This window comes from Crotalus tigris, unplaced genomic scaffold (assembly GCF_016545835.1).
Source record: "Crotalus tigris isolate CLP2741 ecotype Arizona unplaced genomic scaffold, ASM1654583v1 scf7180000017964.494433, whole genome shotgun sequence".
Lineage (NCBI taxonomy): Eukaryota > Metazoa > Chordata > Lepidosauria > Squamata > Viperidae > Crotalus > Crotalus tigris.
In genome coordinates, this window is record NW_024096747.1 from 202,364 (window position 1) to 217,719 (window position 15,356).

The 15,356-nt window shown below is 43.7% G+C and overlaps 1 protein-coding gene across 4 annotated transcripts in view; it reads right to left on the bottom strand.

The window, feature by feature from the left end:
* Nucleotides 1-1,379: 1,379 nt before the first annotated feature.
* Nucleotides 1,380-15,356, bottom strand: part of SLC26A6 (solute carrier family 26 member 6) — a 61,864-nt gene continuing 47,887 nt past the window's right edge. For 3 of the 4 annotated variants that reach the window (XM_039345585.1, XM_039345584.1, XM_039345582.1), the window contains exons 20-21: nucleotides 14,116-14,252; nucleotides 1,380-2,274 (exon numbers count right to left, since the gene is read on the bottom strand). In XM_039345585.1, the coding sequence (XP_039201519.1) occupies nucleotides 2,215-2,274; nucleotides 14,116-14,252 (197 nt within the window). In that variant the 3' untranslated portion in view covers nucleotides 1,380-2,214. Of the gene's footprint in view, nucleotides 2,275-12,137; nucleotides 12,704-14,115; nucleotides 14,253-15,356 lie in introns of those variants that run through there. The other variant, XM_039345583.1, reaches the window with a different exon arrangement.

Here is a 15,356-nt window from a genome sequence, read left to right on the forward strand (position 1 = left end):
GCAAAGTGGAGTAGTATTCAACGTTAAATCAGAAGTTGGTAATATCTAGGACAGTGATGGTGAAACTTTTAGGGACCGAGTGCCCAAACTGCAACCCAAAACCCATTTATTTATCACCAAGTGCCAGGTGGGCGTGGGCCAGTGGGTGAGTGTGGCTGTGGTGGTCATGGCAGACTTGATGGGTATGGCCAAGGTGGGCATGGTCACTGTGATGTTGCTTGTGGGGAGGGACGTCTGTGGGGATTGGGCAGGGTTGGGGGAGATCCAGGAGGTCTCAGGCAGGTGGGGCCATGGGTAGGAGGCTCATCCTGCGGGGTGAGGTAAGGAAGGGTGGAGGGTGCAATTGTCGCAGGGCATGGCGAGACGGGCCGGGGTAGCTGCTGCCTGACACTGGGTGCACCCTGGGGCTTCCCAGCCCACCGCCAGCAGTTCAGAGAAGCTGCCTCTGAGCTGGACGGCTGGCCAACAGCTGAGGAGGTGATGCAGTGGGTCGTGCCAGGAAAAGGAGAACATGCGAGGCCAGGAGGGATGGAAGGGGGGGGGGGGAAACCAGCCATGCTGGGATGCATCTGGCTACAAGTTAGCGGGTGGCTGGTTGAAGAGGGACGGTTGCCATCTGCGGGGCATGGCGTGCATGCCCACAGAGAGGGCTATGAGTGCTGCCTCTGGCACTTGCTACTTGTACAATCTTGCTAGCCCAGATTACATTTTTAATGATTTTTTTAAAAATTTATTTTTTAAAAATATTCTTCCATGTTATTTACATACATATGGTAGATTTAAAAACTGGTTGCTTTATCTGGGCTGCGAAAATTTGGATGACTGCTGGATGGCAGCAGAGTAATACAGAAAACAAAGTCTTTGCTGCCCCTTAACAGTGGTTCAAGTTCTGTAACCTGTATATAGCAGATCTACTCAGTACCAAACAATAGTTCTGAGACACTTTCCTATAAGACAATGTGATTTATTGTGTCCAACAAGTAGAACTGAGCATGAATGCTTCAAAGAAACTCAAGAGTCCTAAGGCGGGAATTTGGCAGTTGAACTGACAGTCACTTTTACTATGAAGTTTCCCACTGCTTACAATTTTTGAAGTTTCTGCTCAAATTTGGCTACAGTTTAAGTGCAACACTGACCCAATGTTTCCAGATGATCAGATTCATTCATTGCTGTGCCACTGTTTGATTAAGTATGGCTTGTTCAATATAACTGGCTGGGTTTCCACAATATGCTAAGCTATAAACTATGCTTTACCAGCCACAGCTGCTATATTCACTTAGCCTTAAACAAACATGGCTGCGACTCCATTTCTACATGTTTGATTGACTGCTGGAAGTCGCCAATTGTTTGCTAAGCAATATGGTATTGACAATGCAAGCAAGGGCTTGTGGTTTTAGTTTCAAAAGAAAGAAAATTACTTGCAGATAGATAGAAGAGGAAAAAAAGACAAAATGTAAATTGTTGTAATTTCAATATCTATACAGTATTTATCAAGTAATATCCCTGGTCCTCATACTTGTAAATCTTTTATTATTTTGTCTCTGGATTTACTTGTTGAAAAAAAATCAAAGTGATCTCAAGAATTTTCTCCTGAAAATCCACCATGGGTCTATTTGCAATACTCTACAGGGGTGTCAAACTGCCGGCCTGCGGGCTGGATGCGTCATAGAGAAACCGCGTCCACCCTATTGCAAGCAATGGAAAAAAAGGTCACGATACATCACGACGCATCACGTGACGTTGTGAGTTTGAAACCCCTGCTCTACAGTAATGTTTTTCTATCTCAGCCACTTTATGGATGAATTTCAAGTTCCAGAATTCTCAACCTCTTTTTTATGTAATGGTGACCAGAACTGAATGCATTATTCCAAGCGTGGGCTTACCAAGGCAGTATATAGCAGTACTAATACTTCACATGATTTTGATATTATTCATCTGTTGATGCATCTAGGAATGCATTTGCTTTTTTGCAACACACTGCTGGTTCATACTTAACTGGTTGTCCACTAGGTCTAGGACTCCTAGATTCCTCTCACAGTTACTACTGTTAAGCCAGGAACCACCTACTCTATATCTTTGCATTTGGTTTTTCTTGCCTAAGTGTAAAACCTTACTTTTCTTGCTATGGAATATTTTCAAAATATTTTCACACAGAAACTTCTTCGCAGTCTTCATTCTTCACCACAAACTACCAGTCAGGCAAATTATGTTTTGTCATCCACAGCCTTGGGAAAAATAGTGGCATTGTAGTTCATTGTCAACTTCCCAGAGTTCCTTCAAGGCAAGATGGATAGGAAAAAAAATTAATAATAAAAAATAAATAAGGAGAGACAATGGTCAGGATTTGAAATACATGAGGAATCTAAGAGGCAGTTTTCCAGAGTTCATCCTATTCATTATCAATGTTCCAGAATATAACAGTCTGAGGGAAGAATCTCCTACAGATGTGCAGAATCAAATCAGCATGTGTATATCTCAGACTCCAGGAATCTTATTTTTTCGGGAACCAGTGTCATTATAGTTGATGTATTTTCCACTTTCACAACACATGGCAGCAGCATTCTCAGTTATGAAAAGCTACAGTAGTCCTTATTTAGTGGCCACAATTGAGACCAGAAACTTGGTCCTTGCATGAAGCAAATGCTAAATAAAACTGTGTCTTTGCTGATCTCACTTCAGCTTTCCTTTGCTTTACAGACCTGTGAAGATTGTAAATGTGAGGATTGGTTGTAAAGTAATTTTTAATCAGTGTTGCAACTGTGAACAGTTGCTACACAAAGTAGTCACTAAATGAGGACTAGCTGTACTGACTTCTGGGATAGTGAAGAATTCACTGTGAGCAACAGACAAGTGATGTTACACTGGCATATCAAGGCCTGCCCATTACTGGACCAATTGAAGCTTCTGGGTAGTTTTCAAGGGAGCTCCATACACTATGGCACAGGTCGGCAACCTGCGGCTCCGGAGCCGCATGCGGCTCTTTGAGCCTTCCCCTGCGGCTCCCAGCCTCCTCTGCCTTTGCAGAGAGAGACAGAGACAGAGACAGAGAGAGGAATTGCGCTTCCCTGCTTCTCTCTCTCTCTCTCTCTCTCTCTCTCTCTCTGTGTGTGTGTGTGTGTGTGTTTGTGTTTTTGTGTGTGTGTGTGGCTCTTTAAGTATTTTGGGTTCCCTACCCCTCCACTATGGTATCCATTACAGTAGTCAAGCTGTGTGATGACTAGGGCTTAAGTGATTGTCTAAAGCATCCCGATCTAGGAAAGGGCTATACATTTTGTATATAATCTGGTGATCTGAATTTTTTTTCTCTTTTATAGGTCTTTATTGGTAGGTGTGTATTTACATGTAAGCAAGCTGGCTTCCCAAATAAAAACAGCTCCTTATCATCAACCACAGGCTGTGTTACAAAGCTAAAGCTATACAGGGAATAAACCCAGTAGTCCTTGCAGTTACTAATAAAGGAGAATATTTGTAGCTCAGGATTGACATGCGGGGTTCTTGGTGCTCTCTGAGTGTGCTTGTTTTCTTGCAGATGTTTCATTACCCAAACTAGATAACATCATCAGTGCTAGTGTAGCAGTGTAGCACTGATGATGTTACCTAGTTTGGGTAATGAAATGTCTGCAAGAAAACAAGCACACTCAGAGAGCACCAAGGACCCCTCAGAAACAAAATTATTTATCAGCAATAATGTAACCAGTCAGTTCTACACATATACACACTGAAAAAGAATCGGGGGAAATTCTGGCATCAGAAATGACAATTTCCAAAAACATTTGAAGAAACCTGCATCTTCAGATTTTCTGTTACTGATTTGTATGTGTATTCATCATCTCACCAGACCATAACTCTTGTTTCTGCAGGGCTCCTGCTCGTAGAACAGCAGTACTTAGAAGACATGAGTGGTAAGGTGAGGCGTCTCCTCTTGCAAGCCACAGCCTTTAAAATCAGTGCAAATTCCTATCATGGCTCTCCTTAGTCTTCTCATTTGTAAGCTTATCAAAAAAGGAGAGAGCAACCCTCAATAAAAGAAAGAAAGAAAGCCCAACTTTGGTTTTATATTTTCCCACATTCGTCCACTGATGGTTAAGTGTGTGTGTGTGTTAAGTGTGTCTCTGCTGGTCTTTGTTGACAACTATTGCTGCTGTTTTTGCTATAATAAAATCACATGAAGTTTAGTACCACTTTATGATGCCTTGGTAAGACCACACTCGAAATAATGCATCCAGTTTTGGTTGCTACAATATAAAAAAGTTATTGAGACTCTGAAAAGAGGGCAGTGAAGAGCCACAAAGATGATTAGGGGGCTGGAGGCTAAAGATTTGAAGAACATTGCAGGAATTGGGTATGTCTAGTTGAGTGAAAAGAACGACCAGGGGCAACATAATAGCAGTGTTCCAATATCTCGGGCTGCCACAAAGAAGAGGGAGTCAAGCTATTCTCCAAAGCGCTTGAGGGCAGGACAAGAAGGAATGGATGGAAACTAACAAAAGAGAGAAGCAACCTAGAACTAAGGAGAAACTTCCTGACAGTTAGAATAATTAACCAGTGGAACAACCTGCCACCAGAAGCTGTGAATGCTCCAACACTGGAAGTTTTTAAGAAAAGACTGGACAACCATTTGTCTGAAATGGTATAGGGTTTCCTGCTTGAGCAGGGGGTTGGACTGGAAGACCTTCAAGGCCTCTTCCAACTCTGCTATTCTGTTATTCTGAATGATATACTGTATGCATCTATTCCTAGAATAATTTTTGAAAAGTATCTGTCCTTTCTGCAGTTGTACACTAGAGGGTGGTGGTTTTCTTTCTTCTGCCAATTCCTAACCTATCCATATTTTAGATGAGTTATGGCTAGTACGTAATGAGCAGGAAATAAGACTTGTGTAAGACTGAATATTCTTAAGCCTCAACTTTAGGAAACCATTGTGATTGAATTGATTAAATGCCAACGAGTAGTTTTTGATCCTAGCAACCACGTAGATTTTCTTCACAAGGATCTGTCTTCTCAGGTCTTCTAACATTGCACCTATTGCCACTGTAACTGAGCCCATCCACCTTGCTGTTGGTTGTCCTCCCCCCCCCCACTTTCCTTCCACCTTTCCCAGCATCAGGACCTTTTCTAGATAGCTGGATCTTCACATAATGTGTCCAAAATAGAATAATTTGAATGTGGTCATTTATGCTTTGAGTAAGAACTCTGGATTGATTCGTCTGATGAGCCATTTGTTTTGGTTTGGTTCCCCCCCCCCACTATCTATAATATTCTCAAAAGTCTTCTCCAACACCAATGTTCAACGGTATCAATGCTTTTCCTATCCTGCTACTTCAAAGTCCAACTTTTGCTTCCACGAAGTGTCTCAGGGACTATCATGAGTAGTACTATTCTCATCTTTGTAGGTATAGAGACATCATATTTGAATACTTTTTCTAAGGCCTTCATGGCTGCTGTACAGTACCATGATAGTTTGATCCTTTACTGTTGATGGTTGATCCTAAAAGGCAGAAGCAAGAATCTTCATTGCCAATTTTAAGGTGGTTACTCTACCTGTTGTCATTAGTTTGGTCTTTTTTATATTTAATTTTAGTTCAGGAACTTGCAGATCCTTTGCCTTTTTAGCTATCAGGACAGTGCCATCAGCATAATGCAGTTTATTGATGTTCCTTCCTCCAATTTTAAAACCGCAAACATCTTTCAATTCATCTTCCCTTAATATCTATTCAGTGCAGGAAGTCTGTGCCTAACTGCTATACCTGGCACAAGGATTTTCGTTGCTAAGTGAAGGAGTCATGAGGTAAAACATCACGTGACCACATCACTTGGTGATGGCACCTCTGGTAGTCCCAGATGGGGTAGTTAGGCCAGGACCAGGCCACCATTAGGCAAAGGCCTCAGACTTCTCCTGCCTGCTGTGCTCACCTCCACTTCAACTTTAAAACTTAAAAAACAGTTTATTTATATCTCTTCTCATAACAGATAGTATTCAATGTCAAAGGAGACTATAGGAGCCAGAAATTGAGGACCACCTTTACAAAGTTATCAAAATACAACATTTGTAGTAAAAAGATATTTATTATAACTTTGAGTGTATACAGACCACAAGACAGATGTTTTAATGTTAAATGCTAAACAAACAAAGAAAAGGGGGATATCTATTCAAAGCATGAGAAACAGTAGTGCATAAAATGTAAAAGTCAAATAAAGATATATTTGCTGATAAAATGGTTAGGTCACTGAGGATATATCTGGTCTGATTAGTGGCCTGAATAATGAACAGGCTGGCTTAATTTGGCAGGGCAGGTTATTTAACTCAGAATTCTCTAACATCTTGCAGTCTCACCTCACAACATCTGCTTCTGGAGACAGTTGTCGCATTTTGATATTCACAGAGCTGAGCCATACACACATTTAATTCATATTAATAGGATGCCTGCCCCCCAAACCTTTCTAAAACCAGATATATATTTATCTTCTGATTTCAACTCCTGCTTCCCAAGAAATAATAATGACTTCATAATTCATACATACTTTCTTTCTTACCATTTTGCAATAAAAGTCCCACTTCCTGTTTCTTATGCATTGTCTCAGTAAATTGTAATCAAGTCTACTGAAATCAAGCAGTATTAGTGAAAGAAGAACCAGAGGTCTTGTTTACGTGTCCAGTATCACCAACCTTGATTTATGCTTACTTTCCAGCATCTTAATCACAGGTCTTCAACTTTCTTATTGTTTGCCTATCTGATACTTCTGACTGGAAATATTAGGAATACTTCGTGCAAAGCATGTGGGCTAAAGCTCCTTCTTCTGTATTAAGACATCCAGACATGACCAAAGAAATTCAAAGTATGAAAAAACTCACTTTCCAAGACCTGCTATTAAAACTCCGGTCCAAGAAAGAAGAAACAAACATGGAGAGTAGATGCTTATGTAACAGAGATATTCTGCCTTTCCTTGTTGATCATGACTATCACAAAGGCAAAAACATGCTGCAAATGCCCACTTTTCTCACCAAATCCAATGGTAGGTTTGCATGGAAAATCCTTATCCCAAGAGCAGGGATAGTATTAAATACTCCGTTCGGTTGCGAATGAAGACTCAACATGGTGAAGTTCAACAGTTCTTTATTCCTCTTTTAATCAATACTCCAACGACGAGCAACAGGGGCGCAGGCCTCTTTAAGCGATCAGAGACCCGGACAATAACACAACAAAGTAGCAGACCGTTTTTGCGCCTTGCATATGCGCACAAGGCTGGCGCCACTCAGTCTGGCCCTGGGCAGCTTTTGGAATGCCCAGGACCAATGCAACGTCCCAAGCCTGCTTTTGCAGGCTCAGAACACAACACCCCTCCCCCCTAGATGGAACATATCTACGCGCACATAAGTGCATTATCCCTTGGGACAGTGTTATATAGTTCCACAAATCAAATGCACGGAATGTGGAATACTGAGGCTACCCTCAAGCAAAACCTCTTCAACCTGTTCAGGAATAGATGTATCTGAAATCAAAAAATAATACAAAATAATCTTCCTATCCAGGGCCCTTACAAGCAGACCCCTTGGAACTTGACAGCAACTTCACAAATTCCCTAAGATGTTTGGGTGGGCACTTGGCCTGGTGCGACCTCCTAGGGCCACGAGAGATTTCCTGGCCTCTTTGCTCGCCTACCAGGCGAGGCAGGCCAGTGTGTGGCTGCCTTAAATTTCCCTGGGACCCCGGTGAGATTGCCTGGCTCACCTGCTCGCTTACCAGGCTAGGCAGACCAGGACTTTGCTGCCCCAAATACCTGGTTGACCCGCCCATTTGCTGGCTGGCTGGACCCTCTAAGTCCATGCCAGCATACCTTGGAGGGGTGGTAGTCCCCGGATCCACAATGGACCCTTCTTGGGAACATAGTCCCTCGAACCCAAGGCCAGCAGATGGAGAGTGCTGAGTAGTGGCAGTGCCCCAGTACTGTGTGGCTTCCAAGGCCGTGCCCAAGGTGCCAGAATCAGGAGTTGCCTCCATGGCAACCCCCCTTGTTGACGTCCTTCTGGGAGCAATTGCAGAATTGGGCCAGCGCCCCTGCTGGAATTCTTGTTCTCTTGCTGTTTGTGATTTGTGTGGATACCCCCGGTCAGTCTCCCTGTCTGGAGCACTATCTGCCATGTGTGAACACCATGGATACCCCCGGTGTGACTCCCTGTCTGGAATACTTATGAATATGTGGGATGACCCCCTATCCTGGGACTTCCTGTTAGCACTTGTGGAACCTTGGGATGAATCCTGAATAGCCTCAGCAGCGGCTAATGATGGCCTGTCATATTATAGTCCTCCTCCTCCCCAGAGCCAGGAGCAAAAGGGTGAGAGTCCAGTCTCCAACGCAATTGGTCTATGTGTCTGCGCAGAACGCGGCCGTCTCCCAAGGTGACTTTGTATGAAAGCGGCCCAGAGACCTTGTAGACCACAGCGGTGACCCAGAGATGACCAGGCCCATAGTTCCATACCAGACCGGATCACCCACTTGGAGTCTCCTAGGTGCCCGCGGTTGTGACATCTGTGAAGCCACCCGGTCTGGTTGCAACCTATCCAGTTTAGTGATAAGACGGTGACCCCAGCAGAGTTCAGCGGGGCTCTTCCCTGTAGCAGTGCATGGTGTGGTGTGGTGTGCAAGAAGAAAGTCTGCTAACCTGTGATGTCAGTTACCGTAAGTCAGTTTCTTAAGTGCATCTTTGGTGGTGCACACCATTCTCTCAGCCAGTCCATTGGAGGATGGGTGAAAGGGAGCTAATGTTGCATGCCGGATCAGATTGGCCTGAAGAAAAGCTTGGAACTCAGAAGAGGGAAATTGGGGGCCATTATCTGAAACCAGAACATCTGGAAGACCGCGTGAAGCAAAAATTCCTCTCAACACCTGGATTGTCTTGGCAGTAGTAGTGGAGGAAACAGGAACAACCTCTAGCCACTTGGAATGGCTATCAACAACAACCAGGAAGAATTGTCCCTGAAAGGGCCCAGCGTAATCTATATGTACCCTAGACCATGGGGTTTGAGTTTCCTCCCACCTATGCACTGGGGCCTGAGGCATTTCAGGCTGAGACTGTTGGCACAATTGGCACCTGTGTACCTGGGCCTCGATGGCTTTATCGAGGCCAGGCCACCAAAGATGGCTGCACGCAAGTGCTTTCATCTTGCCTATGCCAGGATGTCCCTCATGTAGAGAGATCAAGATTCTAGACCTCAATGAGGTTGGGAGCACTACTCTGCTACCCCATAACAGGCAACCCTTGAAAGTGGTAAACTCATGCTTCTTGAGCCAGAAGCTTTGGAACTCAGTATCAGGGCACTTGTCAGGCCATCCTGACAACACCCATGTCAGCACACATGTAAGCGTGTGATCAGTGGCTGTTTCTGCAGCCACATCCCTAGCATTAAGGGGAGACTCAGGTAACTCCTGGATGGACAGAATATTAATTGCTGGAGCTAGATCTGGCTCTACTTGGTTCAGGGGTAATCTGCTCAGGCCATCTGCATGACCCATTTCTTTTCCTGGTTTGTGGACCAATGTACAGTCATATGCTGACAGGAAAATGGACCATCTCAGCATGCGAGGAGAAATTATACGTCGGGTCTGTTTGTTAGTGGTAAACAACCCCAGCAGAGGCTTATGGTCAGTAAAGACCGTGAAATAGCAGCCATATAAGAAATCATGAAATTTCTTAATGCCAGCCACTATGGCCCAGGCTTCTCTGTCAATTTGAGCGTAATTTCGCTCAGCAGAAGACAGAGTCCTTGAATAATAGGCCACAGAGACCTGCGTCCCATCAGCCTTCAGGTCACTGAGTACAGCTTCAACCCCATAAGGAGATGCACCGCATGAGATGCAAACAGGCAGTTGTTCATTGAAATGTGCTAAAACAGCATTAGAAGTGAGCAACAGCATTGAAACTCTTTTCATGCACTTTGGTCCACTGCCAAGAAGCCTGCTTGTCTAAGAGCCTGTGTAATGGCTCTGCCACAGCAGCCTTATATAGGAGAAAAGCATGGTAAAAATTTAATAGCCCCAAGAAGGCTTGCAGCTCACTCTTAGATTTAGGGCTTGGGGCCTGCTGGATGGCTTGCAATTTAGATTCAGCAGGGGGAATGCCTTAAGCATCTATCCTGAATCCTAAGAAGTCAGTAGAAGTGACTCCTATCATACATTTATCCTTCTTTAGTTTAAGGCCTGCTTTTCGAAAACGCAGTAAGACAGCCCTTAATCTCTCAGCTAAATTTTGAGATCACTCTCCAGCAATGAGGACATCATCAAAATAGGAACAGACCCCCAGAATACCTCGAAGTGTGCTCTCCATGACACTTTGGAATATGCCAGAAGCTACATTTACCCCAAATTGCAGTCTCTTGACCTTGAATGCCCCTCTGTGACTTACAATAGTCTGGGCCTCTGCAGCTGCCTCATCAACAGCTGTTGACAGGCCTGTGCCAGGTCAAGCTTCGCAAAAATGCGCCCCTCCCCCTTGAGGGAGGCCAGAATGTGGCTTACTACAGGCACTGGATAAGCGTGCTGTTGCAGCGCCTTATTCAGTGTGTACTTGTAGTCTGCACATATACGTATGTCCCCATTAGCCTTTAGAGGTGTTACTATGGGGTTTCCCATGGACTAGAATCTACAGGTTCTAAAATGCCCTGCTGGAGCAGTTTGTCCAGCTCAGCATCAATCTTGCCTTTGAGGGCAAAAGGTACCCTTCTAGGCTTAACCCTGATGGGTGTGATGTTTGGGTCTAACCGTAGTGAAATTGGGGGCCCCTTGTAGGATCCTAACTCTGAGCTAAACACATCTGCAAATTCCTTGCAGACTTCTGCAAGACTTAACGTTTGCAAATGGTGCAGCCCCGTGACCTGGATTCCCAGGGCCTCGAACCAATCGAGTCCAATAAGACTCGTGCGTTCACCCCCAACAACCACCACATCAAGGGAACCTTCAAAATCCTTACGTTGTACTTTAAGGGTGACCTCCCCCTTAACACACACCATAGAATTCTGAAAATCTGTAAGAATTAGGTTGGACGGCCTGAGTTTAACTCAAAAGCCACTGCTGCTGCATATCCTTTTGAATGTATTAAGGGAAATAATGGAGAGAACGGACCCAGTGTCCAACTCCATTGATAAGGGAACCCCTTGCAGCCTTAAGTTGATGGACAGCTTCTTCTTAAGGGGCTTATGTGTCCCTGTCTTTAAAATAGTCCTGCACGATGTGCAGAAACCCATCCTATGTTGGCTGGGGACCCTGGTATCTTTCAGATGCAATTCTTCACGCGGTTGTACCTTCTGGCAACCCAAACAGATGGATGCGATGTGGCCTTGCCTGCCACACGCTCTGCAAATGGCGAAGCAGGATCTGCACTCAGCTCGCTTGTGGCATCCTCCGCACCCGAGGCATTGAAGAGATGCTGGGGCCTTGTCCGGACCTTCCTTCTGCCTCCTTCCAGGTGGTTGGTGAAGTCTATCCACCTCTTCTTCAGGATCCACTTCCAATTCTTCTCTAGCGTCCTCTTGATGGACGGTAGCTGACTCTGGAGGGTGCTTGGTGGGCCGTATAGCCTTCACAGCCCCGCCTGCTGCTTCCTCAGCTGTAACTTCTTGTAGAGCATCTTGGAAAGAGACATCTTCTTTGGCAAAAATCTTCTGCTGTAAGTCTCTGTTCCTTAAACTGCATACGAAGCAATCTCACAGCCTCTCTTTCAGATCTTTAAACTCACATGGTCTGGCTGCTTGCCTTAAGGCCGCAATAAAATCCATAGCAGATTCACCTGGCCTCTGGTCTCTCTGCTCGAACGCATGCCTCCAAGCAATAACAGATAACTTTGGCTGGAAGTGTTCCTTTAGCATTTTCTTCAAATCAGTATACATTACTGACTCTAGAGGTGCAGGAGCCACCAGATTCTCTGCAATTTCGAAAGCTTCTTGTCCACAAACACACAAAAGCGTTGCAGCTTTCAAGCCATCCTCTCTAATTTGATTTACTCTGAAGTAATTCTCCCCCCTTGCAACATAGGAGTTCCATCTGGTAAGTCTTTAAAACCTTCTATTTAATTTTCAAAGGATCCCACCTTCGTCGCCAGTGTTAAATACTCCGTTCGGTTGCGAATGATGACTCAACATGGCGAAGTTCAACAGCTCTTTATTCCTCTTTTAATCAATAGTCCAACGACGAGCAACAGGCGCGCAGGCCTTTTTAAGCGACCAGAGACCCGGACAATAACACAACAAAGTAGCAGGCCATTTTTGCACCTTGCACATGCGCACAAGGCCGGCGCCACTTGGTCTGGTCCCGGGCAGCTTTTGGAATGTCTGGGACCAATGCAACATCCTGAGCCTACTTTTGCAGGCTCAGGACACAACAGATAGCAACAAGTTTCAGTACCTGAGAGGGATTCTTTTCTAATCCATGAAATATTTTCTCAGGAGAACTAGAAGAATCAGTGCTCAAAAATCCAGAACAAAAGTTTCTAGGCCACTATCAGTTCTCAGTTCCTCCAGAGTTGAGTCTCCAGGAAAAGGCATTTCCAACTTCCAATTTTTAAGCATTTGCACTTGGTAATGGTTCACTTCTTCTCTGGACTGGTAACAGTGGTAAATCGTAGCTCATTAGCAACATAGTTTAGTACATCATCTCGAAGACATAGGCCTGTTTTCTGCTCCTCGGATTACATGTTAGTGCTGTACTCAACCTACAAAGATGGAGATTGAGCATCTCATATTAGCTGTACATGTTCATGAGACAAAACATCAAGGAAAAAATTATCCAGAACACAGATATTCTTTTTTTACATCCTGCTTTCCATGGAAGATCATATTCCTACTTCTAAACACAAAATACCTTGACGTAATTTTTAACTGAATTGCTTTGGAGATGCACACATACATAGCAATCCTTATAGTATCTAAAGAGAAATCAAAGCACTCCCTAGAAGAGCTCAGTTTGTAGCCTGCTTTACTGAGTAGTTTGAGAAATGGCTTATCTCATCTAATCTAGTGAGTTCATGACAAGAGTCATTTAACCTGGTCTGCACATTAGCCAGTTTGGTGTCATGTAGTTTTCTACACTGCCCAGAGTCCACTGGAGCTGGGCAGTCATAAAGTTTAAATAAAATAAAATATAGATAGTTCTTGACTTACGGCCACAACTGAGCCCAAAATTTCTCTTGCTAAGCAAGGCAGTTGTTAAGTGAGCTTTGCCCCATTTTACAACCTTTCTTTCCACAGTTGTTAAGCGAATCACTGCACTTGTTAAGTTAATATCATGGTTAAGTGAATTTGGCTTCCCCATCGACTTTGCTCGTCAGAAGGTCACAAAAGGTGATCACATGACCCCATGACACTGCAACCATCATAAATATGAACCACTTGCCAAGCATCCAAATTTTGATCACATTGTCATAGGGATGCTGCAATGGTCATAAGTATGAAAAATGGTCATAAGTCACTTTTTTCAGTGCCATTGTAACTTCAAACAGTCACTAAATGAACTGTTGTAAGTCAACGACTTCCTGTAAATTATAAATGGTTAAGGCACTGGGCTAAAAACTGGGAGACCATGAGATCTAGTGCCATGTTAGGCATAAAGGCAGCTGGGTGACTTAAGGTCAGTCACTCAGTCTCAGCCCCAGGAAGAAGGAAATAGAAGATTTTCACTTCTGAAAAACCTGCCAAGAAAACTGCAGGATCTGGTCCAGGCAAGTGCCAGGAATTAACACTGACTCAAAGGCATGTGTACACACATCATTCGCTCTACCTTGATGCAATGGTTGTTTTTAAACATTATTTTAAACTATATTAAATGGGGAAGATAAATTATCATTCGGCATGGGGAGGGAGAACCGTCTTAGCCCAAGAATCAGGGTTTTCCCTTTACAGGTCTGTATAAAGATGGAGTATAAATCCTGCTGTCCAGAAAAGACCAAAGAGTACTGGTGTTGGCATAGACATGCAATGAGATCTTCAAGGAAAGTGAATAGTTCAGCCCTGCTGCTTCAAGAGATGTGCCTGATGGCAAAATAGCACCCAGGCAGTGTACTAAACCTCCATGATCCCTGTGAGAAGTAGGTTTTTCTGAGTTATTAAGAAAAAGAGTAACTCTTACGTTGTCAATGTGTGGCATGCTCTGTTTTCGGTTCCTGGTGATATAGGTAATTGCATCATGCACTGATGCAAAAAGGTGGTTCTTGGTTATGGTTTCATTGAAAAAATTGCCTCTTTCCAGCTGGGTAATGACAGTGCCTGCAGAGAGAAGAACAGTAAATTACTTGACAGAACCATACAGAGGCACATCTACTATTTGTGGTGAGAACACTAGTGATGAATCCAGTCAATGTCACTTTCATTTAGTCCAACAAATCTGGAAAGAGCAAGATTGGGGCAAGCTATCTGCCCATTTTAATAAAGCCAGGTGAGAACATTTATTTTGCAAATTTCCTGCTTTTTTTTCTCACTAGAAGGTCTACTCAAGACTGGGATCTGTAAAACCCCCCCCCCCTTTAACTTTGTACTCTTTCCTTGATCAAAATTACTTCTAGTTGTTACTGTACAGTGTATACTATATACCTCCCCCAAGCTGGTTGTATTGAACTACCACTTTCATATTTCCAACTAATGTTGCACAATACAACTGAATGTCATGAGCTGGGAGAGACAATGTTATTAGCCTGGTGGGTGGCATGCTGTGGAGAGATTCCTGTTTGCTTTAGTGGAAATTTATGTAGGGGTTGACTTATGCTTAGGAAAAAGTATGATTTTTCTCAAGCTATCCCCATGGGACTCTTAAATAATACCAAATTATGAGATATATATCCTATTTTTCAGTCTGATTGTATCTGGGCTGCAAAGATATATAGATTAATACTGAAAGGCAACAAAGAATGTTTTGGTCTCTTTACTGCCACCCAGTAGCTTTCTGCATACCATATTTTCAGCTCAGCCTCTGCTAACTTGGCCTTTTGTTGAAACTTATATAGGTAGTCCTTGATTTAAGACTATAATTGAGCCTGGCAATTAATGTTACAAGTCTTGACAGTTGTAAAGCAGATCATCACATGACTGGACCCAATTTTACAACCTTATTTGGGGTGGTCATTGAGCAAATGTAGCAGTTCAGTTAATGTCACAGTTGTTAAGTGTATATTGTATGCCATTGGCCAATTTTTGCTGGAAATTGGAAGCAAACACTGGTTTCTGGCAAAACCATCATAAATCATGGCCATGTGACTGTGGGGTACTGCAAAAGGCCATAAGTGCAGGCTGGTTTCTGCGTATCCAAAATGTGGTCACGTGACCACAGGGAGGGAGCTGATATAGGAACTCTGAAATTGGGTCGTAAGTAGCTTT